Source organism: Aptenodytes patagonicus, unplaced genomic scaffold, assembly GCF_965638725.1.
Source record: "Aptenodytes patagonicus unplaced genomic scaffold, bAptPat1.pri.cur scaffold_77, whole genome shotgun sequence".
In the NCBI taxonomy this organism is placed as follows: domain Eukaryota; kingdom Metazoa; phylum Chordata; class Aves; order Sphenisciformes; family Spheniscidae; genus Aptenodytes; species Aptenodytes patagonicus.
In genome coordinates, this window is record NW_027472026.1 from 231,603 (window position 1) to 257,810 (window position 26,208).

The window sequence follows — 26,208 nt, forward strand, 5'->3', positions numbered from 1 at the left end:
AAAAAGTCCCTCTCCAGCTTTCTTGTAGGCCCCTTCAGGTACTGGAAGGCTGCTATAAGGTCTCCCCGGAGCCTTCTCTTCTCCAGGCTGAACAACCCCAACTCTCTCAGCCTGCCTTCACAGCAGAGGTGCTCCAGCCCTTTGATCATCTTTGTGGCCCTCCTCTGGACTGCTGGAACAGGCCCATGTCCTTCTTATGTTGGGGGCCTCAAAGCTGAACGCAGTACTCCAGGTGGGGTCTCACAAGAGCAGAGTAGTGGGGGAGAATCACCTCTGTTGACCTCCTGGTCATGCTTCTTTTGATGCAGCCCAGGATACGGTTGGCTTTGTGGGCTGCGAGCGTACATTGCCAGCTCATGTTGAGCTTCTCATTGACCAACACCCCCAAGTCCTTCTCCTTGGGGTTGCTCGCAATCCATTCTCCACCCAGCCTGTATTTGTGCTTGGGATTGCCCCGACCCAGGTGCAGGACGTTGCACTTGGCCTTGTTGAACTTCGTGAGGTTTGCATGGGCCCACCTCTCAAGCCTGTCAAGGTTCCTCTGGATGGCATCCCTTCCCTCCAGCATGTCAACCACACCACACAGCTTGATGTCATTGGCAAACTTGCTGAGGGTGCTTTCAGTCCCACTGTCCATGTTGCCAACAAAGATCTTAACAGTGCTGGTCCCAATACCACCCCCTGAGGAATGCCACTCGTCACTGGTCTCCACTTGGACATTGAGCTGTTGACTGCAACTCCTTGAGTGTCACCATTCAGCCAATTCCTTATCCACCGAGTGGTCCATCCATCAAATCTGTGTCTCTCCAATTTAGAGACAGTGGCGGGACAATGTCAAATGCTTTGCACAAGTCCAGGTAGATGATGTCAGCTGCTCTTCCCTTATCCAGCAACGCTGTAACCCCATCGTAGAAGGCAACCAGATTTGTCAGGCAGGACTTGCCCTTGCTGAAGCCATGCTGGCTGTCACCAATCACCTCCTTATATTCCACGTGCCTTAGCATAGCTTCCAGGAGAATCTGCTCCATGATCAGAGAGGTGACACCGACTGGCCTGTAGTTCCCTGGGTCTTCCTTTTTTCCCTTTTTAAAAATGGGGGTTATGTTGCCCCTTTTCCAGTCAGTGGGAACTTCACTGGACTGCCACGACTTCTCAAATACGATGGATAGTGGCTTAGCAACCTCATCCGCCAGTTCCCTTAGGACCCGTGGATGGATCTCATCAGGTCCCATGGACTTGTGCACCTTCAGGTGCCTTAGATGGTCTCAAACCTGGTGTTCTCCCACAGCGGGCAGTTCTTCATTCTCCCAGTCTCTGCCTTTGTCTTCTGCAACTTGGGCAGTGTGGCTTGAGCACTTGCCGGTGAAGACTGAGGCAAAAAAGTTGTTGAGTATCTCAGCCTTCTCCATATATCCTGGGTAACCAGGTCTCTCCTTTCCTTTGGGAGAGGGCCCACATTTTCTCTTGTCTTCCTTTTTATCACCGACGTACCTATAGAAGCTTCCTTTGAAGGAAGGGATGTGCCCTTGACGTCCCTGGCCAGATTTAATTGTTCTCCAGGTACCCAGCCCCCTGAGCTGGAAGGCAGGATGGGGAGCAGAATGAAGCCTCCATAATCCAAGGGGAAATGGTTAGTGACCTGCTACACCACTGAGACACACACAAGTCTGTGGGGCCGGATGGGATCCACCCAAGGGTACTGAGGGACTGGTGGAAGTGCTCACCAAGCCACTTTCCATCATTTATCAGCAGTCCTGCCTAACTGGAGAGGTTTCAGTTGACTGGAAGTTACCAAATGTGATGCCCATCTACAAGAAGGGCCAGAAGGAGGATCTGGGGAACTATAGGCCTGTCAGTCTGAGCATGGTGCTGGGGAAGGTTATGGAGCAGATCGTCTTGAGTGCCATCATGCGGCACGTACAGGACAACCAGGTGATCAGGCCCAGTCAGCATGGGTTTATGAAAGGCAGGTCCTGCTTAACTAACCTGATCTCCTTCTGTGACAAGGTGACCTGCTTAGTGGATGAGGGAAAGGCTGTGGATGTTGTCTACCTAGACTTTAGGAAAGCCTTTGACACCATTTCCCACAGCATTCTCCTGGAGAAGCTGGCTGCCCATGGCTTGGACAGGTGTACTCTTCGCTGGGTAAAAAAACTGGCTGGATGGCTGGGCCCAAAGTGTTGTGGTGAAAGGAGTTAAATCCAGTTGGCGGCTGGTCACAAGTGGTGATCCCCAGGGCTCAGTATTTCGGCCAGTTCTGTTTTAATATCTTTATCAATGATCTGGATGAGGGGATCGAGTGCACCCTCAGTAAGTTTGCAGATGACACCAAGTTGGGCGGGAGTGTTGATCTGCTTGAGGGTAGGAAGGCTCTACAGAGGGATCTGGACAGGCTGGATCGATGAGCCGAGGCCAATTGTATGAGGTTCAGCAAGGCTCAGTGCCAGGTCCTGCATTTGGGTCACAACAACCCCATGCAGCGCTACAGGCTTGGGGAAGAGTGGCTGGAAAGCTGCCTGTCAGAAAAGGACCTGGGGGTGTTGGTTGACAGCCGGCTGAACGTGAGCCAGCAGTGTGCCCAGGCGGCCAAGAAGGCCAATGGCATCCTGGCCTGTATCAGAAACAGTGTGGCCAGCAGGAGTAGGGAAGTGATCGTGCCCCTGTACTCGGCCCTGGTGAGGCCGCACCTTGAATACTGTGTTCAGTTTTGGGCCCCTCACTACAAGAAGGATGTTGAGGTGCTGGAGCGTGTCCAGAGAAGGGCAACGAGGCTGGTGAGGGGTCTGGAGAACAAGTCTTCTGAGGAGCGGCTGAGGGAACTGGGACTGTTCAGCCTGGAGAAAAGGAGGCTGAGGGGAGACCTCATTGCTCTCTACAACTACCTGAAAGGAGGTTGTAGCGAGGTGGGGGTCAGTCTCTTCTCCCTAGTAACAGGTGATAGGATGAGGGGAAATGGCCTCCAGTTGCGCGAGGGGAGGTTTAGATGGGATATTAGGAAAAATTTCTTCACCGAAAGGGTTGTCAAGCATTGGAACAGGCTGCCCAGGGAAGTGGTTGACTTGTCATCCCTGGAGGTATTTAAAAGACATGTGGATGTGGTGCTTAGGGACACGGTTTAGTGGTGGACTTGGCAGTGCTAGGTTAATGGTTGGACTTGATGATCTTAAAGGTCTTTTCCAACCTAAATGATTCTATGATTAATTCCATCAGGGCTTTAGCTTTCCTAACCTGATCCCCGGCTGCTCAGACAATTTCTCTGTATTCCTCCCAGGCTACCTGTCCTTGCTTCCACCCTCTGTAGGCTTCCTTTTTGTGTTTGAGTTTGTCCAGGAGCTCCTTGTTCATCCATGCAGGCCTCCTGGTGTTTTTGCCTGACTTCCTCTTTGTTGGGATGCATCGCTCCTGAGCTTGGAGGAGGTGATCCTTGAATATTACCCAGCTTTCTTGGGCCCCTCTTCCCTCCAGGGCTTTGTCCCATGGCACTCTACCAAGCAGATCCCTCAAGAGGCCAAAGTCTGCTCTCCTGAAGTCCAGGGTAGTGAGCTTGCTGTGTGCCCTCCACGGTGCCCTCAGGATCTTGAACTCCACCATTTCATGGTCACTGCAGCCCAGGCTGCCTTTGAGCTTCACATTCCCCACCAGCCCCTCCTTGTTGGTGAGAACAAGGTCCAGCATAGCACCTCTCCTTGTTGACCTCTCTACCACTTGGAGAAAGAGTTATCATCGGCGCATTCCAGGAACCTCCCAGATTGCTTATGTCCTGCCATGTTGTCCCTCCAACAGATGTTGGGGTGGTTGAAGTCCCCCATGAGGACCAGGGCTTGTGAGCGTGAGGCTGCTCCTATCTGTCTATAGAGGGCCTCATCCGCTCGGTCTTCCTGATCAGGTGGCCTGTAGCAGACCCCCACCGTAATGTCACCTGTCCCTGCCTTCCCTTTAATCCTGACCCATAAGCTCTTGGTTGGCTCCTCATCCATCCCCAGGCAGAGCTCCATGCACTCCAGCTGGTCACTGGCATAGAGGGTGACACCCCCTCCTCGTCTCCCCTGCCTGTCCTTCCTAAAGCACCTGTATCCCTCCATCCCAACACTCCAATCATAGGAGCCATCCCACCATGGCCCCGTGATGCCAATAAGGTCATAGCCCTCCAGGCGTGCGCATGTCTCTAGCTCCTCTTGTTTATTCCCCATGCTATGTGCATTTGCATAGAGGCATTGAAGTTGGGCCCCCGATGAAACTGTCTTACTGGCTGGAGTTCTTTTGTGCTGCTCTTCAGGTGCTCTCCTGCTGACCTGTGTTCCTCCTCCAGGCTCTGGGCATCTATTGCTGGCCCTGGCATCAAACTGGTAGGAGTGGGATGGATTGAGGTTCCCCTCCCCTGGCATGTCTAGTTTAAAGCCCTCTTCACCAGCTTGGCAAGCCTATGACTGAAGATGCTCTTCCCCTTCTCTGACAGATGGACCCCGTCAGTCCCCGGTATACCAGGTTTCTCAAAGCAAGTCCCATGGTCTAAGTAGCCGATCCCCTGTCTGTGGCACCAGTCCTGTAACCATTTGTTGACTCGCCAGATTCGACTGGCACTTTCAAACCCCTTCCCTTTGACCGGCAGGATTGATGAAAAAACTGCCTGCGCTCCCGAGTCCCTTACCGCTGCTTCCAGGGCTGTGTAATCCTTCTTGATAGTCCTCAGACTGCTCCTGGCTGTGTCACTGGTGCCTACGTGAAACAACAGCAGTGGATAATAGTGGACTGTACGAGGCTTGGTAGCCTCTCGGTGACATCCCTGGTATGAGCCCCCAGTAAGCAGCACATCTCTCTAGAGAGTGCGTCAGGTCGGCAAATGGGTGCCTCCGTACCTCTCAGAAGAGAGTTGCCTACTACTACCACCCATTGCCTTTTCTTAGTTGCGCTGGTTGTTACACAGAGGGCAGATCGGGCTGCATTACTCAGCTCCAGCATCTCTCCTGGTGTGACAGGGCTTTCCTCTTCAGTCTGCAGAGTGGCGAAGCAGTTCTGCAAGGGCACCTCAGGCTTTGGGGGAAGTCTCTTCCTCCTGCTGGTCCTTGCCGTTGCAACCGTCCATTCTTCTGCATTATTGGCCCCCCTCCCTTCTGTGTGTGCCGGTGGGGGAGTTTTTGGCTGTTTGGCCATGGACTGTGGGTTCACTGCACACTGTGCTTGGAACCAGCTGTCTGACTCCTTCTCTGCCTCCCTGATGTTACACAGCCTTCTCACTGCCTCCTGCAGCTCAGCTACCCGCTGCAGGAGGTCTTCCACCTGGGCACATCTTTTGCAGGCAGGTCTGCCGCCTGTCCCTACCCCGGGAGAAAGGTCTAGGCACATCCTGCAGCCTGAGGTCTGTACTGCAGCCTCTCCCTTCAGCAGTTCTGTCTGTGTGGAGGCATTGGCCACTGCTGGGGTAGATGGTGCAGATCCCCCAGCCAGAGCCGTGGCCTTTGCTCTCAGATGAGTACCCACCATTCTACCTTGAGGGTCAGGTAGGATGAGTGCCGTGGACCTGTGCAGATGGTCACAAAACGGTGTCCAGTTGCTGGGTTATGTGTACTTCAAGTCTCCCACTCAGCTAGTGGAATGCCCATCCTTCGAAGAGGCGCCCTGCCACACAAACTGCCGTGCCCACGCCTTGTTTGCCCATCCTGTTCGTGGTGCTCCTGGTCGCTGGTGCTCCCTGGGGCTGCCTTCTGTGGAACTGGGGGGTGGCTGCCGTGACTCCTGTCCCCGCCCACGCCTCATTAGCCGCTCTCAAGCTGCTGGCTCCTGGTGGGTCTCTGCGCTCCCCTGGGGTTTCCCTGGCTCAGGAAACCCCCCTGTACACCGTGATCCCCTGCTCCGCTGCGGAATGCACCTGCACTGGAGCTGATTGCCTCTGCGAGTGGCCTGTGATTATTCTTGGGGCTAGGAGCAAGAGTCATACAGGCCCCAGGAACTTAAAATTTAGTTTCAGAGCTGGTGCTGCTGTAGTGGGTGGCTGTATCAGCAGCAGCAAGGAGGTAGCGATGGCCTCTAGATGAGTGCAAGAAATTGGCAGCAGCAGTCCCATGACTGAAAGAAGTGTGCAAGTACTGTGACAGGTACAGGAAGTGAGGAACAAGATGCATATTTTGAATATGCTGATGTTATTCAGCAGTGTTTGGCTACAGAAGAATTCAGAATAGTCAATGTAAACTGTGCCTCTGTTGGTACATCTGTCACTTCCAGCATGTTTTGACAAGAGGTAGTAGGTATCATGAGTGAAGAAGAAAATTCATGAGTGAATGAAGAAAATTAAAAGGATTAGTTAGACAAAAGATTGTGTTAGAATGCAAGCCATGAGATGGAAGGAAGTAGCTTTTTTTATTTCACTTGCTCCCAGACTAGGTGGTAAATGACATAGTGTAAGAGACAGCCTTCCAGGAACAAGAATTCCAGCTTGACTGAGTATTGCATGCTTTTATTCTGTATGGGCTTTTGTAGTATGACTGGAAGATGTTTATTTTAAACTTCAGGGCTGTTAAACATCTTAAATAGAGCATTCATTTTTGCCAGCTTCACACAATGAGTTAAAACACTTGTTTTTCAAGTAGGATCTTTCATAAACTGTATGTTCTTTATGTGAGTTTAGTTCTCATCTTGCTGGAAATAAGGTGAATCTCACCATCCAATATCATGTGTTAATTCATCAGCATTTTTGCCACTATGTGTTTTACCTTGCTGTGCTTGAAAACTGACACATGGTCGTAGTGTTAATGGCCCTTAAAATGAAGACCCAATTCAAGTGTCCCCACAAGCACCTTTTGCGTGATCCCTGGGTTCTTTCTTTCAAGTTCATGTTGTGGTTTAACTGCAGTCGGCAACTGAGTACCACACAGCCGCTCACTCACTCCTTCCCCCCCCTCAACCCCGATGGGATGGGGGAGAGAATTGGAAGAGCATAAGTGAGAAAAACTTGTGGGTTGAGATAAAAGCAGTTTAATAATTGAAATACAATGATAATAATAATACACAAAGCAAGTGATGCACGGTGCAATTGCTCACCACCCGCTGACCAATGCCCAGCCAGTCCCCGAGCAGCGGCCCCCCCAGCCAGCTTTCCCCAGTTTATGTACTGAGCATGATGTCCATGGTATGGAATGTCCCTTTGGCCAGTTTGGCTGTGCCCCCCTCCCAGCTTCTTGTGCACGTCCAGCCTTCTCAGTTGGTAGAGCGGTGTGTTATCAACATTGTTCTCCTCCTGAATCCAAAACACAGCACTGTACCAGCTACTAGGAAGGAAATTATCCCTGGATAGGAAACTATCCCTGCTGAAACCAGGACAATTCAACACAGGTGCCTCTATCTGTTTTAAATGTCCTTTCCATGCTGGAAAGGAAATTGGCTGCTCTATGATGTGACCAGGAAATTGGCCTAGAGAAAGTCCAGTACTTCTGCAGTCTTATCAGAACAGCTGCAACATTTACTTTGTTCTGGGACAATTTAAATCATGAAGGCTGGCTAGAAAAGCTTGAGAATTAAGGACAAAGTAACCTCAATTAAGAGGAACCCAGTTCTGGAATTTGGTAGACTTAGATTTTGCTTTCAGCTAACTTTCTGAAAATAGATTCGCAGTACAGGCTCTGCTGTTGTGATGGAAACAGTTAAATGGGAAAAACAATTAAAATAGAAAGCAGAGGGCTTTTGTTTGTCAAAAGGAGTGCATCTTGTAAGGAGACTGAGTTGGGTCTTATGAATTATAAGTCAGAGTTCCAAAATGTTTGATGCTTTTCAAGTGTAGTGTATGCTTATCAGATGTCATAAATCTACCTTACATTGAGCCCATCAGTAAACATTTATTGAATGCATCTTATAGGAAGGCCATGCAGTTTGATTAGAATATAAGATGGGAATCATCACTTCTTTACCTAGCCTGTTCTTTTTCTAGTCCTCCTGCTACTGAGAAAAAGCATCCCTATTTCTTGTTTGAATTTTAGGTAGAATTAGACTTTATACTGAAGTAATTTTGCAACTATAATTTTAGTTGGTGTCAAATGCTATTGATTACAGTAACAGGTCTGTACTACTGTGTTTTGTTACCCAGAATACTACTGTTGTGGCACGCTGCATTGCTGTCCTGGATTATCTCTATTGGCTATATCTGTTCTTTCACCGGCATATTTTTTGTCAACACTTGTTTTTGAATCCGTTATCCCCACACTGTTGCCATAGGCCGTGCCCCTCAGCTTGCAATACAGGCAGATTTCCCATATGGCAAGCTCTCTTCCTCCTGATATCAGAGCTGTAACAATTTTTTTCCTCTCTGCATGTGTGCCCAGTCAGTCAGCCTGAGCAGTATATGTGCATGTAAGATGAAGGTGTGCAATGCACAATACCTCCCATCCCTGTCCCACGTATTCCTTAAAACCTGGACAAGCTCAGATGCATCTGATGCAGCATTCAGTGGTTTGGTTTACTTAAGGATAGGAGGAAGAGAAACAAGTTGCTGAGCTATTTCATGATACTAGCTCCCTACTGGGCCTACAGCTACCTCTCATGAAAAATCTATGGGATGTGCTGCTTTGTGTTGGTATCTCGTGTCCCCAGCATCCAAGTAATCATCAGCCATGTGTGTATTTGTGGAAGGTGCCAGGCCATACAGAGGTAGGGCCAAGAACCTGGAGTGGCACTCTCAGCAGCCTTCTTTTTTTCCCAGCAGGATCCTAAGTGGCACTTAAACTGTGATCATGATGATAAAGTTTACCTTTTGGGGACCCATTCAGTAATTCCAAGGGGTCTTTTTCTTTATTTCATTTCATGGGGTATTTTTTTGTTTCTAATTTACAGCCACTCACTCATGACTGCCCAGTTGTCAGTGGGAGTATGTAGATTAATTCACGGAGCAAAGGAAGTACTCTCCCGTATCCCTGTGAGGGATGTAGTTAAGGAAAGGACTGCCATATGCTACTCCTGGTGCAAACTTTATCTTCCCAACAAATAAGAATTTCATCTGCTTCTCATCAGTAACTGTGGGAATCAGTTAAAATGGTATTGTACTTCTAGGACAAACCTAGCAGCACAAAGGAACTCCAACCAGTAAGACAGCTTCATCGGAGGCCCAACTTCAATGCCTCTATGCAAATGCACATAGCATGGGGAATAAACAGGAGAAGTTAGAGATGTGCACACGCCTGCAGGGCTACGATCTTATTGGCATCACGGAGATGTGGTGGGATGGCTCCTATGATTGGAGTGTTGGGATGGAGGGATACAGGTGCTTTAGGAAGGACAGGCAGGGGAGACGAGGAGGGGGTGTCGCCCTCTATGCCAGTGACCAGCTGGAGTGCATGGAGCTCTGCCTGGGGATGGATGAGGAGCCAACCAAGAGCTTATGGGTCAGGATTAAAGGGAAGGCAGGGACAGGTGACATTACGGTGGGGGTCTGCTACAGGCCACCTGATCAGGAAGACCGAGCGGATGAGGCCCTCTATAGACAGATAGGAGCAGCCTCACGCTCACAAGCCCTGGTCCTCATGGGGGACTTCAACCACCCCAACATCTGTTGGAGGGACAACATGGCAGGACATAAGCAATCTGGGAGGTTCCTGGAATGCGTCGATGATAACTCTTTCTCCAAGTGGTAGAGAGGTCAACGAGGAGAGGTGCTATGCTGGACCTTGTTCTCACCAACAAGGAGGGGCTGGTGGGGAATGTGAAGCTCAAGGGCAGCCTGGGCTGCAGTGACCATGAAATGGTGGAGTTCAAGATCCTGAGGGCACCGTGGAGGGCACACAGCAAGCTCACTACCCTGGACTTCAGGAGAGCAGACTTTGGCCTCTTGAGGGATCTGCTTGGTAGAGTGCCATGGGACAAAGCCCTGGAGGGAAGAGGGGCCCAAGAAAGCTGGGTAATATTCAAGGATCACCTCCTCCAAGCTCAGGAGCGATGCATCCCAACAAAGAGGAAGTCAGGCAAAAACACCAGGAGGCCTGCATGGATGAACAAGGAGCTCCTGGACAAACTCAAACACAAAAAGGAAGCCTACAGAGGGTGGAAGCAAGGACAGGTAGCCTGGGAGGAATACAGAGAAATTGTCTGAGCAGCCGGGGATCAGGTTAGGAAAGCTAAAGCCCTGATGGAATTAAATCTGTCCAGGGACGTCAAGGGCAACAAGAAAAGATTCTATAGGTACGCTGGGGATAAAAGGAAGACGAGGGGAAATGTGGGCCGTCTCCGGAACAAAACAGAAGACCTGGTTACCCGGGACACGGAGAAGGTGGAGGTACTCAATGACTTTTTTGCCTCGGTTTTCACCAGCAAGTGCTCAAGCCTCACCGCCCAAGCCGCAGAAGGCAAAGGCGGGGACTGGGAGAATGAAGAGCCACCCGCTGTGGGAGAACACCAGGTTCGAGACCATCTAAGGCACCTGAAGGTGCACAAGTCCATGGGACCTGATGAGATCCATCCGCGGGTCCTGAAGGAACTGGCAGATGAGGTTGCTAAGCCACTATCCATCGTATTTGAGAAGTGGTGGCAGTCCAGTGGAGTTCCCACTGACTGGAAAAGGGGCAACATAACCCCCATTTTTAAAAAGGGAAAAAAGGAAGACCCGGGGAACTACAGGCCAGTCGGTGTCACCTCAGTGCCTGGGAAGATCATGGAACAGATCCTCCTGGAAGCTATGCTAAGGCACGTGGAGGACAGGGAGGTGATTCGAGACAGCCAGCATGGCTTCAGCAAGGGCAAGTCCTGCCTGACTAACCTAGTGGCCGCCTATGATGGAGTGACTACATCAGTGGACACGGGAAGGGCTACAGATGTCGTCTATCTGGACCTCTGTAAGGCCTTTGACGCGGCCCCCCACAACATCCTTCTCTCTAAACTGGAGAGGTATGGACTTGATGGGTGGACTGTCCGGTGGGTGAGGAATTGGTTAGATGGTCGCATCCAGAGGGTAGCGGTCAACGGCTCAATGTCCAGATGGAGGTTGGTGACGAGTGGCGTCCCGCAGGGGTCTGTATTGGGACCGGTACTGTTTAATATCTTCATCAATGCCATAGACAGTGGGATCGAGTGCACCCTCAGCAAGTTTGCAGATGACACCAAGCTGAGCGGTGTGGTTGACACGCCAGAGGGACGGGATGCCATCCAGAGGGACCTGGACAAGCTCCAGAAGTGGGCCCGTGTGAACCTCATGAGGTTTACCAAGGCCAAGTGCAAGGCCCTGCACCTGTGTCGGGGCAACCCCCGGTATCAATACAGGCTGGGGGATGAAGGGATTGAGAGCAGCCCTGCCGAGGAGGACTTGGGGGTACTGGTGGATGAAAAGCTGGGCCTGAGCCAGCAATGTGCGCTCGCAGCCCAGAAGGCCAAGCGTATCCTGGGCTGCATCAAAAGAAGCGTGGCCAGCAGGTCGAGGGAGGTGATTCTGCCCCTCTACTCTGCCCTGGTGAGACCCCACCTGGAGTACTGTGTCCAGCTCTGGAGCCCTCAGCATAAGAAAGACACGGACCTGTTGGAGCGGGTCCAGAAGAGGGCCACAAAAGTGATCAGGGGGATGGAACACCCCTCCTATGAAGAAAGGCTGAGAGAGTTGGGGTTGTTCAGCCTAGAGAAGAGAAGGCTTCGGGGAGACCTTATTGCAGCCTGTCAGTACTTAAAGGGGGCTTCTAAAAAAGATGGCGGCAAACTTTTTGGCAGGGCCTGTTGCGACAGGACAAGAGGGAATGGCTTTAAACTAAAGGGGGGTGGATTTAGACTAGATATAAGGAAGACAGTTTTTACGCTGAGGGTGGTGAAACACTGGACCAGGTTGCCCAGAGAGGTGGTGGATGCCCCATCCCTGGAAACATTCCAGGTCAGGTTGGACGGGGCTCTGAGCAACCTGATCTAGTTGAAGATGTCCCTGCCCACGGCAGGGGGGTTGGACTAGATGACCTTTAGAGGTCCCTTCCAACCCAAACTATTCTATGATTCTAGCAGACATTTAATTTAGTTGCTGAGGGACTCTTTAAGAAAAGGTAGAGCATGTCTGGGAAAAGATTTGACTGGGGGAGAGTTAAACTTCAGCTTTTTTTCCTTCTCCTAACATTACTGAAATTACTTCACCTTTGCACTGTTAGATTGCTCATGCAATATGCCTTTGGTATAAGGAACATGCAGTCTGCAGGCAACGGAAGTAATTTATTGAAACATCTGCAGGATTGTTTTCTGTAGTAAGTCCACCGTATTGAGAGTGATCAGAATCACTGCTGGGCAGTCCTGCACAGATATTTCCAGTACTTAACATTTTGCAGATTAACAGATTTGCAGCTTACTAATTGCATGTGAATTTGGAGGGTTTTTTTGAAGAACATCAACAATGCACATGTTCAGCAGGAAGGCAATTAGCAGCAGCAAGCAGCTACAACAAAGATGTTAGTAGCAATAGGTCCTCCTCAAATACTTTTAACTGTAAAAGTTAAACTAACCATTCTTAATTTTGACTGTAAAGTCATGTGTTATTGGAAGTAGTTGTGTATCACATTTGAGATCTAAAATTCAACTATGGTATTTATGGGATAAATTTTTTTAGCCTGGAACAGGTAATTAAGTTCCCTGTGAAGCTTATGAGGACCAGTACAAATTACTTCAAGACTGCATATATTTGTTCTTTTCTTTTGACCTGAAGTAGTTCTTAAATCTTTTTTGCATGTTTGAAATAGTTCATAGTTTCTGTACTACTGCCACAAACAAGATATGCTTGTGATGTGCAGTGGACTATTTATGTATGCTGCTTGTGGTGACAAGAGTGGACAACAATACAAATTTCTTATAAAAGTATAGTTAATTACTAATATAATTCCAATGAAATTTCTCAATAACTTGATTGGTATCTTTTAGTGTTAGAAATGGGATCATGTGTTATAACTGATTAAATTGTTAATGCCTTGCTAAAGAAACTTATATTTTCAAACAAATTAAATAGTCTGAGACATTTGGTGCCACTGCTTTTGATATCAGTACTGTGAAAGTAGTTGTATATCACAGCTTGAGGCACTGGTCCTTGATATACTTCCATTGTAAATGCTCCTATAGTGCATGGTAGCCCCCTCACCCTCAGTGATGGTACTTCAGAATGATGTGCAACGCTTCTCATTTTGGTATTTACCGGATTTCTTGGTCTTGTGAACTTTTTTGCATCACTTCTGTGTTTTTCCTACGCTCTTTCCTGACTTTTGAGATTCTTTAAAATATATATACACACACACACCAAAAATGGATACAGTATGTCTCTATTTGTCTCATCAGTTCCATTTATAAGGATAAAAACACTACAGTGTTATTTCTGTGCATTCAGTAATATTAATAGCCCTTTTTGCCATCACGTAATATTACTCATGTGCGATTGCCTGTCTGTCTTTTTGCATTCTTAAAATCCCAGCTGAGTTAGATAATTTGTCCTTTCTCGCAGGAGGGATGCATGTTCTCTGTTGGTGACTTCAGTGACAGTAAGTTTTATCAGCAAAAATTAAGTTCACTTAGATGTTTTGTGCAGTTCCGGAATACTAATGTAACTGCAAGATTCTCTTTTAACTGATTTGGGAAAAGAGATCTGTCTACTGAATGTGTTTGTATTTTGATGAGGCTAAGATGAAATTACTGTGAATAGTCCTTATCAGGATGGTTAATTTTTAAACAGAGCTGAGAAGTAATTATGGGGGGAAATTGTGTATGTATGAAGTGCCTGCTGGCTCAGTTTGGTGCTACAGACGGCTGGAGCTTTCACTTGGAGGGCGAGCAGGAGAGAGGAGCAGCCTGCAGTCTGCCTGAGGAGTTTCTTGCTTTGCATGTTCAGGCCTCCACCTTGCCCTCACCTCCCGGGGGGTTCTGCCATTGCTTGTGGCGCGTTCTGGACCAGCTGTTTGTGAGGCTTTAACTTAGCACCATTTACAAGGTTCTCGCCCTAAAAGGATTAATTGTGGAAATGGTTACTGGATACTGCTTAACAGGCTTTTTGCATACAGCATCACAGGTACTGTGGCAGTCCTGAGCGTTATTTAAACAATCCAGTTCCCTCAGCCTCTCCTTACAAGGCAAGTGCTTCAGCCCCTCCACAGTCTTGGTGGCCCTTTGCTGGACTTGCTCCAATTGATCAGTATTTTGTCTTGGGGACTCCAAAAGTGATGCGGTATCTATGTGTGGTCTAAGGAGTGCTGAGTGGAAGGGGGGATCACTACTGCCTCTATCTGTGGGCTCCCTTCCTGTTGATGCAGCCCAGGGTGCTGTTGTTAGTGCACTCTGGCAGCAAGGAGTTGGCTTGTGTTTAGCCGACTGACCACTGGGACCCTAGTTCCTTCTCCACAGAGCTACTCCTTGGCCTGGACTATTGCAGGGGGTTAGTCTGTCCCAGGTGCAGGATGTAGCATTTGTCCTCCTTGGATTTCATTAGCTTTTTATTGGCAGTAGACTTTTTATATGTATGACATAAGCTGTGTTGGGAATCTCAAGAGTTTCAATCATGTTTCACATTGGCAAAAGTAATTTTGGAGTCTGACAGTGTCAAATAAGAACATGAGAGCTATCTTCTGCTAAGAGCAAGTAGTGGAGAGAACTTGTGGTTTAGAGGAACCCAGCATGGACATTGAAATTATATGCAAGCTCTCTCGCTGTGCTTACTGTGTTGTCTACAGCTGCATTAAATGGAGAAGGGTTAGCTGAAGGATTTGTCAGTAAGAAGGTGAGATGATGGTCAGGGAAAGTGGTGATTTTGGGAGGGATGAATATGTTTCCTTGTGTTCTACTTTCCTGTTTGTAATCAAGAGAAGGAGCATCATGTGCATCTTGATTTATTTTAGCACTGTATTGTAGTTTGTCAGGAACAGTATTTTTCTTCCTTTGAGAGTTGAAAATTGAGGTGCAGGTGATTTCTGGGTTCCATGACAGATAAGTGATAATGCAGAGCGTACTGCATATAAAAGTAACATCTAGAAGATTTTTTTTTTTTAATTTATTTCTCAGTGCTGATCCAGCAGGGAGGAATTCTATCAAATGTGGTGAAAAGGCATCACAAGGAATTGTTTCAAGGGTACATAGATCACTTGTGTGCATGTATTTAAGACTTTTCATGTTTTCAGATGTTGGGTTTGCATAGAATTTGGTGCTCTGAAAGAACTACGTTATGGTACTGGACAACATTAGTGAATTTTGTCATAGAATCTCCTTGTTCATTTAAATAGAAGAGATGCTACTGGCCAAATATGCAGTCATGAGTTTGGTCATGAGATGCTAGAAAAACAACACATTTTGAAAGGTTTTAATCCCTGCCCGTTCTCTATAGAACACATCTGGTAGGATGGTGGAAAAAACTTGGACATGCCCCATGCTCTAGGTTTTGGCAGTACGTTAGTTGCACACGCTAATAGTAACAGAAGAAATAACTCACTAGCACTGCTGTTCCTATTTGAAAAAAAAAAAAGTATTCTATAGGGGGTGGAAAGGAGTAGTTGCTAAAGAAATTCATGAATAGTAAAAGGTCATTGTGCACAGAAAGGCTTGCAAAGTTACAGAGTTTACAGCTGAATCCACGAAGATTTAGATAGTAAATAGGGGCAAAATAGTTCAATATATTTATATACGTGAAGAAGGAGCTTTTCTGAAAAATAACCTATTGTGCAAGTAAAAACATTGCCTTTGACCAGGCACTCAGGTGATGCTTCTTCCAGCTTCACTACTGGTGTGGGGTGTTGTAGCATGAAAATATTCAGATGAATACAGGTTCCCAAGCACTGATGCAAGTGGTAGAGCAAGGATTAAACCGAGTATACTGGCCAGGTACTTCATCAGTCCTTTTTCCACCTCCGTTTATTTAATATTCGTGTTGTTTGCTTGTTACGGTTGCTAAAATAAACAAGATTCTGTGTTTTTCTTTCTCTTGTGTGTGTTTATACTTCAGAGAAATTCTCAGCCATGTAATAAATTTCCAACGAATGTGCCTGAACTCTTGGAGTTCAAACCACCCTAAAGGGCCAAGCAGCGCTCAGAAGCAATGTTCATAGCAACAGGTATACAGTTTCTATTTATTTCTCTTTTAAAAGAAACTCCTATTCTCCTGCTTCTGTTGTCAACTTCTCTCCCATTTTTCTTGTTCCCTCCTGTTACAGTGCATTTAAATAAGGCAGTTTTCATGGTGGCCAGCCAATTAGTATAGTATAAAGCACTGCTTTTCAGCAGTTACTGTTACATTACTGCCTAGCAGACTCAAATTAATTGCACTGAGCCTTTTCTTGGTAGTGGTATTACCCTGAGGTGCCAGGAAAGAGAGAAGCAATAGTCTCGGTTCTCTGTGAATGGTGATAGAGATTGGGATTATTTTACACAATCTGTTGCTTTTCAAATAGACTGGAGTAACAGAGGGTGGTAGTCTTCCTTGAAGAAACTCTCAGTGTTAAAGGGTACATGATGATAAATTTTTGTTACAGCTGTATCATTGATCAGCAAAGGCATGTATCTTTGGTTTCTTTCCAGACGGATGTGTGGTGGCAAAGAGCTTGGAACCAGTAGTGCCTGAGTCTGGCTTCTTGGATACTCTTTGTCACTTGTAGATCACTCCATCATCCTTAGTTTCGATTTTACCCTCCATGCTGGAGCAATCTGGATGTTATCAACCAGTTTTCAGAAGCTATGCCATTTAATGAGCTCAAATGTCTAAATTACATTAAATGTAGATATGTAGTAGTCTTTATTTTTAAAGAATCATAACAAATTATAATCGAGTAGCTTTTTTTTTATTGTGGATGGTTAAATTTGATAGCCCTTCCACTATGTTTTTCTTCTCCCAAGTCTCATAGCTCCTAAATTGCAATAATTCAATTTTTAAAAGCTGAGAGGAAATGGAAGTAGCAATAGAAAAAGGTGTGGGCTTTTTAAATTGTCTGCAGAAAACTAAGGAAGTCTCTGGAATTAACTGTATGATAGCATATATGTAAGATGTAAACAAATGGGAAGGGTAGCCAGGAGAGCTGGGTATAAAACATTTTTTTCAGCCAGTTGGTTAAAAACAAGAATGACTTTTTTTTTTTTTATTATTATTTTTCGAATGTTCCACAATCAAAATGAATCTTGGAGATGATGTAGCCTTCCTGGACTGTCGTGGTTTAACCTCAGTCGCCTGAGGTTACTGTACCACTGTACCAAACAGATTGCCATTACTATATTGCTTTGCTGATACTTGTTTTCAGTTTGCATGTGGACTATGCAGTAGTATCTTTTGATCGGTAGTGTGCACTGAGTGTCCCAATTTGTAGCCATTAAATGGTTCCAACTATCTCTGTTCTTATCCACGTGTCAGCTTTCTTTTGTTGCACTTCTATTCCACTTAGGTCCTTGTGTGTTATTCAGCGTAGCTATGAACTTCCATCTGAAGGGACCAGTGAAGTAACTGCAGCTCTAGAACATTGTATTCGGATACTTGTAGAATACGTTTTTATGTTAGGAGAGTTTATTTTGCATCTGCTCTGTGTTAAGTGATCCTAGAAAATGCTCACAAACCCCTTATGGTGAACTTGAGACTGAATGCACAAAACCAGAAGTCTCAACTGTTGCTATAAAATAGAGTAAGAATGATCTAGGACATACCTCTCTGAACATCAGCAAACTCATCCTGTGGCTTTCTTTACTTTCAAGGTAGGTGAGCTCCTAGCACTTAATAGTCTGGCTAAAGAACAAAGGAAGTGGTGTAGCCTGGTAGGAGGCAGCATGCAGGTTGCAGCCGCTGGTAGACTGAGACAAGTAGGCTAATCTGGGAGAAACTTTGCAGTTGGTAAAGGAATTGCTTAAAAAAAATCTTGTTTTCTGCTATTAACTTAGGTTTTTTCCCACGATAATTTTTATACTGAAACCAGTAGTGTTCACAGACACAAGTCTAATCAGCCTAATCTGTGTCTACTACTGAACAGATTAGGATATTTGTCCATTCTGGTATTTTAAGGGGCTGATGGTGAACATTGAGTTGAGAGAAGAAATTAGTCCTGCTTTTGATGGATGATACAGACAGAACTTAATGTGAACAGCAAAGGCAGGTCCAGATCCTGCTGCTTGAAGCTGAGAAGGCGGTGAGGTTGTGAAATGGATGGTTCCAACAATGGGACCATCGTGCTATAGTCACACTCTCACTTCTTCGTCTGTTGCACTGATTCAGTAGGAAAATAAGAGCTCCCCCATGGTGCAGTGTGTGAATTGGTCAGACCCAGCCCTGCTCTGCATCCTCACAAGAAATGGACAAGATTCTGTTGGGAAAATGAACACAGTTTACCTCCTGAGAAGAAGTTTCTAGTCCAATAGTCACTGCCACCTAGGTAAATGAATTGCCAGAGGATCTCGAGATAAAGAAAGATTGGGCAATGTGATGGCAAATGTTGCATTTAATATGTTAGAACATATAAAGTAATGTGTGTATGGTGGGGAAAATAAACTGATTATGTGTGCATTGTGACAGATTGTACAATAGCCTTTTTTTTCCTGCATACACTAATTAGGGTTTATCTGCTTAAAAGGAATGTGACCCTACTTTATACCCAGTGAGTAAAATAAAAAAAATTGGTTAATGAGCTGACTAAGCAGCATTTAGCATCAATCCCCCCCGATCAGTTGGGGGAAAGGATTCGTGGAAGCCCTGCCTCGAGGGAAAAGTAGGTGCAGAGTCCCTCTGTAACAGCTTGGAGGGGTGTCATCTGGGGAGGTTTATTGTGCAAAACTCCATAATGTCACAGTCCTGTGTCCAGTGTATGGGCAACAAGAGCAAATGGGCCAGCAGATACAGCTGGGGATTGCAGCCTACATGGTAGATACTTAACGGTCTTGGTGTTGAAGGGATGTCACATTGAAGCTTCTGTTCTTACAGCTAGAACTTGCAATTACTATAGATAAAGCAGACACTTAGGAGGCCTTGAGTTTTGGGACTCTTGTGCTCTGCGTTTCATTCCTTTTTAGTGGTAGGACATGAGCGATTGTTACCTTGGGCCTGTGCCTGTGCCAAGGTGCCTTCTGAGAAGCTGCTGCTTTTCTCCTCTGCTGCTGTTTACTTCTTGAACTTGGCAATTTCTGTTACTTCCATAGTAATTTTTAAAATCTAAATTATTACCCTAATTTGAGAATACCATGTGAATGTGCTTGAGCTTCATTTATACTTAGGTGGTGTCTGTCCTTTACTGTGAAAAGAATTCATGTGGTTAAAGTATCTTAATTATTTTGCACTTTTCCTCCCCGTCACAAACGGAACATTCTACATATCAATATATAGAAAAAATATGAAAATACTGTAAGTGAAAAATTGGACAGTCAGGGAACTTGTGATTCTGGAAGAAATGGGTGACTGATCTGTTGTCTACTGAGTATTATCGCAGTAAGACACAGTGCAGGAACTGGGCTGGTGTTCTCTTGAGCAGTCAGATGTACAGTGTATGGCTCTCCTCATGGAAATGTGTGTGTACTTTTTGCCTGAATCACTCTGCTATCACTAAGTGTATCTGATAGTTCTGTTACGTCTTGTTGAGAGTTGTAGCAGCAGCCCGTCTCTTTATCAGTGTGTGTTCCCCTTTGCCTTGTGGTAGGATAAAGAGGATGCAATGAAACATGCAGTTTGTGTGCAGCCATGATGCAGGATCTTTTGCTTCTGAAAGACATGTTTTTCTCTCTGAGGCTTCAGATGTAGCCAAAAAATAGCTTTTTGCTGTTCTGCATTTCGGTATTACGTTCGTAAGATCATGATGTACCTGTAAGATTATTATTTTTTCTGGAGGAGGAGATCAATAGTCTTTCAGAGACATTTGTGCCCACAGGAAACGTCTAAGTTGTTAGCCAATACCACCGGTGCCATGAGCAAGTGACTGTTCTGAATGAATGGGAACCAAATTAGCGGGAATACTCACTGTTCCTTCTGCTAAAATGCCAATTACTTTGATATTATATCTTTTCCAAGTGACAGCTTTGTTCCTATGCCGGGAGAGCTGGTTTTGTTTTGCCATCTGAATGGGTCTGTTCCTTTTTTCTCTACTGTGCTTGTTACAGAGTGCTTACTTTTTTTTTTTTTTTTTTTTTAAACTGGAGAACTGAGACATCTGTTAATAGGCTTTTAGTGATGAACCTTATTTTGATTGGAAATAATGTGATGGCACTTTTTGGATGCCAAAGAATAATACCCTGAGGATACAAGTTGGTGGATGCTTACCAGAGAGACGTAAGCTGCTGAGTCACTTTAACCAAAACCAGGTTGATAGGTATATGTTAGAGAAACCTACTGTTACTTAACATGGTAGGAATAATTGACCAGTTGTTTCACAGGAATGGACTTCAGTGTAAAACATGAGCATGAGGTAGAGAACTCGGTAGAATACCTAAAACACAAAGAGGGCTAACATTTGTTAGCTACACGTATATCTGAAATAATGAAAAGTCAGTTCAGTGGCCCGGAAGCTTCTTTCTAGACCTATTCTGATGTTGGGTTTGGGAATCTGCATGAGCAGGTAGTACGCATCTCATACTAAGTATGAGAATAGTGCTTCTTTGTTACTCGGTACCTGGAACAGTATGCAAGATTTGGAAAAGTTTCAGAGAAGATTTTAAAAAGAGAATTGAGAAACAAAGGGTGACAAACCAGTATAGGAAGAGATGGAAGGAGAAAATAGATGGGTACATTTGACAGAGTTTAACTGTTGAGAGGTAGGATAGAGATGATGTGAGTGAAGACTGGGGATTATTTCATTGTCTTTTAACTGAAAATCTGGTGGTTAGGGAACTCTCTAAGTATCCAACATGTTCATCAGTTTGCACAATTGATGGGATAGCTCTCCCATAGAGAGTGGCTAGAATATTAACAGATTTTCATGAATTGCTAATAAGTTTGGGAAGACTTTTTAGCCAACTATGACATTCTGACATTAAGTGCTTTGGGTTTCTGAGAATGAAGAAATTGGTCACTTTTGTGAGAACAGTTTTTTTCATGAGTATTTTCTGTTTTCTCAGGGTACAGAGTCCATTAAGATGGAAAATGGACAAAGCACGGCAGCTAAGCTGGGGCTTCCTCCCCTCACACCAGAACAGCAGGAAGCTCTCCAGAAAGTGAGTAAACTTGATGTGAATTTGCTTCTTAGCACTCTTGTTTGTTTGTTTGGGGTTTTTTTGGTTTGGTGTTTGTTTTTTTTTCCCCCCCCCAAATGAGCATCCGTTACTGATGTTATAAAAGGGAACTTGCCTACCAAGAATATGTATGATATAATGGCCATGCTGTGTGTGGATTCACACTTTCAAATTTGTGCCCAAGAATTATTTGTTTTGGTTTAGAGTTTATAGATGCTTTTTGGGGAGCATGATGTGGAATTTTCTGTTGGGATGGGGAGAGTGTTTTTAATTAAAAAAAAAAAAAATCAAAATCATAAGTAAATAACATCTTAAGATCACATTGTAATTCTAAGACAATATGCAATTGCCACAAAGTTACTGCGAGGAGCAGCCTGTACTCCACAAGGAATAGCTTTCTGATATGCTCCAGCTGGTCTTTTATTCTATACTCACAAGAACACATCACAAAATATTTCTATTTTTCCCTTATGCTCTTTCCCATGTTGTTGTAAAGAGACCCAGTAGCAAGTATTTTCAACCCATTTGAGCCAACCTGTTTTAATCTAGATAAAATTTCAGTCCAGCTCTGACTTCTGGTTGTTGGTCCTGTTTTATACAGCTGGTGGGGAGGTTACTGCTGACTTCTGGCCCACTTTCCTGATGGGAGTGAGTGATGCCTGGCTTACTGAGAGGAGAGCAGAGTTGGGAAAAGAGGGGAAAGAAAACAAAACCAGGGAATGTGGGAACTGTGGGCTAGGTGTCTTCTGTACTCTGGTGAGGCAAGTATAGTATTGTTCTAGGTAGGCTTCGTGTGAATGTTCCCGTAATGTTGAAGTTGCTTGTGTGTGTGTTGTTTGGCTCACAGTGTGAAACGGCCTCGTTTCCTCTGGCTTCTCCGTAGCTGACAGATGTAAATCCCCTTGTCCGTTTCCAGGTTTCCGAAGCACACGTCTCAAATCCACGGTTTAGAGCCTACCGTTCCCTGGCACCTCCCAAACACGTACAGCCATGGAAAGCAGGTGCCTGAGGGGTTGGCTGAATGTGTTTGTACCGTCCCCTGGGAATAGGCACATATGTGGGTATTAGGTTTCCCTTGACAAAGAGCCTCCATGTCAACACCACTGGGTGTAAAGCTCAGGCTTTGTCAAATTTGTAGAAGACTGAAAGAAAAAGACAAATCAGTCTTGTGTCTGCAGGCTAGGAACCAGAGAAGGAGAGCTGGAGCATTTTAGTGAGCAAAAGCAGTGAGTGGGTTCTCCAAACTAGAATAGGCCAAATGTGATAAGAAAAGAGAGGGGGAGTGCCCAGTCAAGAGACTGGACATGGGGATTTGGAGCCCCCTTCCCTTTTGTAGAACCTCTTTGTCCAGATGTTCTCTGAGTGGAAAGGACTTGAAGGAGGCTATCTGTCCTGCCCTCATCCCAGCAGGTAAGGTGCTATGGTGGGATCTAAGGGGCAGAGGGCGGAAGAGGGGAAATGCTAAGTGTGTAGTGCATGCTGCTTTCCTAACATTGCGCCTGCTGCAGATTGAGTCCATCCAATTCTCTGCTCAAGCATTATGCTGTATTTCAGGGCTCATGACTCTGAGATGCAGACCAAGATGTTAGTAAGCTGTTGGCCGCTGGCTAATGTACAGTGCCTTAGTGCTTAGGGCTGGAGCGCCGAAAAGTTCCATTGGCAGCCAGTTGTGTGGTTCTGGGGAACTGTGGTGTAAAATCAAACATCGTTCCCCACTCTGTGGTATTGTCCTGTGACTACAGAGTCTGTATTTCTTTCTAGGCAAAGAAGTATGCGATGGAGCAGAGTATCAAGAGTGTGCTGGTGAAGCAAACCATCGCCCACCAGCAACAGCAGCTCACCAACCTTCAGGTGAGAGACCCTCTGAGATGTTCCTTCTGTGTCTTACTCTCCCCAACAAGGTGGAGTTCTTTTTGCACTTAGAACCAGAGCACAGCCCTGAGGCCTGCCCGGAGCCAGGTACATGCGCTTGTGTTGCCACAGTGAAATTGAAGTATACTGTCTTCAGCCCACTAAAGAAATCCCCTTTACGCACCTGCACAAATTGCCCCCAAATTTCACTCATTCGAAGAGTAAATTTTTAAGAGTTTCTCTCCTGCTGGCTGGGCAAGTGCTTCTTGAAATGTCAGAAGTCAAAGAATTTGCTGTGGGTTTCACTTTCAACTTACATTTAAGGTGGTGTCTAGGGTTACTGGGAACAGTATCCTTTCACCATCTCTTCTGCTTGAGGGGAGGGTACCTGTCTCTCCTGTGTTATTGACAGTGCTTCCCCATTTCCCTCCCCTTCACCCAGGTGCTCTGTCAATTTCAGAGAAGTTCCATTGGTTATTCCTGCTAATGCTGGAATGCCTATGTACTGGGGGAACCCTTAACTGGTATTTAAATCTCCTGTCCTTCGGAGGTTTCTTGAACACATCTCACTGCCTTCTACTCAAAGTTAGGAAGCCCAAAATAATGGCTTTGGGATGTTGGATTTTTTTAATGAAGAATCACTGTGGATGTGCTTGCCACATTAGGCAGCTCTGGCCTTTCAGGGCTGTGCATGTTTCTGAGTGTCTGATCTAGTTGAGGGGCTCCTTTTTAAATGCTGGGGGTGAATCAACGACAGTGGTTGCAGAGGTTACTATTGCCTTGAGTCCCCCCTGGGAGAAGACCCTGCTTCCTGAGGCAGTGGCAGCAGCACAACTCCACCCTGACCTGGTGGGACTGGAATCTGCAGGGTCCCAGCGCTGGACAGTCCTTGGGACCAGGCAGTGAGGGGCAAGGAAGGAGAGGCCTCTCTCGCAGGTTCCCTGTGCCGCCGCTCTGCTTGAGTTTTTACAAACAGCCGTAGTATGCTCAGCTCCAACAGACTGAACTCTGTCTTTACTGTCTTTCAGATGGCAGCAGTGACAATGGGCTTTGGAGATCCTCTCTCACCTTTACAATCGGTCAATAGACATATTCACTTCTTCTTGGGCACTTTGTCTTAGTCAGGGCCTAGAGTGGGGAAGTATGTAGTGGTAATACAATGCTCTTAATTCAACCCAGCACAACCCTCCCACATACCCACCTGTTATGGACAAGCACAACAAGCAGAGGCAAAGTATAAACTCCCCAGAGGAAGACCCTAGGCTGGGTGCAGTCTGCTGTGACACTGGCAGTCGGGGTCCTGGAGTCAGTTGGCAAAGAAAGCTTTAGATTTCGAACAGTTCTGAACACACCTGTGAAATTGTGGGAGCTGCATTTCTAGGGATGCTACAGTTCTGAGGTCCTGACCTAAAACTAACTGCCAAGGTAACTCACACATGGGCAATTTCTTATGAAGCAAACTCAGCACCGGAGACCTGGCAGCTAAGGTGCTGGGGAGGACTGGGGCACTATAGGTTTGCAGAACATATTTGTAGCCCAGATGTAAGACTGTTCTTACTGTGCATGTTTCCAGACTAGGTGAATATGGCATGTTTCAAGTAAAGTAAAAGCAGGATGGAAGTAACAGAACTGCAGGACTATTCAGAGAACCTGTGCAGTCCTTTAGTGCTGGAATTTCTAATCAGATACCACAAAGAGCTTAATTACCTGGGATTATCCATCCCCTCCTTTTTCCTAGACATGTTGGACAATGGCCACTGCAGAAACTGTCCTATAAGCTCCACTCTGCATGCAAACGTTCATTTTGTAAATTCATTTGTAAATTTGTAAATATTTTTCCATCATGCTGGAATATAATATTTCTGCTTGGTGTAAAATGCAACCAGAGGCTTGTACTCCAAAATGAAAGAGGCACTAAAACTAAAATCACCTGTTTTCCCTCCTTTAACACTGCCACAGTACGTAGTGTGTCAGCAGGGGAGCAAAAATAAATTTTATGAGGGTGTGTAAGTTTGGAATGGAATAGAAGCATACATGTCCCTGTGAATTTGACATAGCTGGTTTCTGAACCCTCATGCCCAAGAAACTTCTACCAATTAATGTAGATGCTTACTTGATAGCATAACTCCATCAATTTTGCTTAAAAAAATTTTTTTGGCTCGTTATTCACAGCTGGGCAACAGATGAAAAGCATATACTGATAATGTAACAGGAACTGTTTAATTTCTCATTAGCCTCAAGGGCATAGTCAGTATTGTGAATCCTTTTCCTAAGACATTCCTCCCTCTCTAGGGAGTCCGAGACTACTGCTGATGGGACAGAACCTAGAAGCAGGAATTTGCTCTGAATCATTCGGCTGTGGTACAGTTCAGTGTAGTTAGGATACCCTGTCCTCAGCAAATGCTTTATCCCAAAGCCCATCAGGAATGTAGAAAATGCAAACAGACCTCTCTCCAACACTTTTTCCTGTTGACAAGATTCATCAATTCCTACATGAAGGAAGTGCAGTCTGAACTTCCTATTGCATTATCTTAGTGCCTGAGATTAAAGCTTCCAGTCTACTTAATCCTCCAAGTATTACAGCTCAAAATTTCCATGTTACTTCAGCAAGTGAAGCACAACTTCCTGGTGGTGGTGTATTAAAATTGAAGCTAGTGATTATGTTTTTGCAACACCTCCTTTGTTTAAAGAAGTACTCCAAGATGATGTTTTGGCCTGTCCTTAAAATAACCTTCATAAGCACTTAACAGCAACATTACATAGGTACAACTATCAGCTGCTGCCTTTATGAAGGTTGCGGATACTTTAAACTCCATTTTATACGTGGAGAAAGAGGACCAGTGGCCAGTAAAATCTACTTAGTGTAGCTAGTGAAAACAATGAGATTTCTAGTCACAAGTTTCTGACACTGTCATGTGCTTAGTTCACAGGTGTACATTGCATCATTCCCCTAACTTGATGCTACCGATTCCTGTTAGTGATCCACATATGCCTGTAGGCATCATGGTCCACCTCGGTTCTGCATTTTGTAGGTCCAAATTTCTAATATGTTGCTGATGTAACAGAGTCCTCCTAACTCCACCCCACCTATTTTGTTAGGAACTCTTCAGCAGGGTAAGATGTGGATTTCTTCCTGTAAAGGTTGCTGCCATGGGAGAGAACAAATGCCATTTTTCTTGCACCTGTTGCATTGATAACTGAAAAGAAGGGAATGTCCTCTTTGTATATACAGACCCTTCAGAAGGTGAAAAAAAACCTCCACCTGGTGCAAGC

At 45.7% G+C, this 26,208-nt stretch overlaps 1 protein-coding gene across 6 annotated transcripts in view; it reads left to right on the plus strand.

Annotated features, from left to right (window-relative positions):
* Window positions 1–26,208, plus strand: part of PUF60 (poly(U) binding splicing factor 60) — a 40,772-nt gene that overhangs the window by 2,719 nt on the left and 11,845 nt on the right. Inside the window, exons 2-6 of one of the 6 annotated variants that reach the window (XM_076363676.1) lie at window positions 15,905–16,013; window positions 20,971–21,066; window positions 22,001–22,085; window positions 22,846–22,935; window positions 23,964–24,014. In XM_076363676.1, coding sequence (XP_076219791.1) covers window positions 20,996–21,066; window positions 22,001–22,085; window positions 22,846–22,935; window positions 23,964–24,014 — 297 coding nt within the window. In that variant the 5' untranslated portion in view covers window positions 15,905–16,013; window positions 20,971–20,995. Of the gene's footprint in view, window positions 1–13,423; window positions 13,461–15,904; window positions 16,014–20,970; window positions 21,067–22,000; window positions 22,086–22,845; window positions 22,936–23,963; window positions 24,015–26,208 lie in introns of those variants that run through there. The other 5 variants (XM_076363677.1, XM_076363681.1, XM_076363679.1 and 2 more) reach the window with 5 other exon arrangements.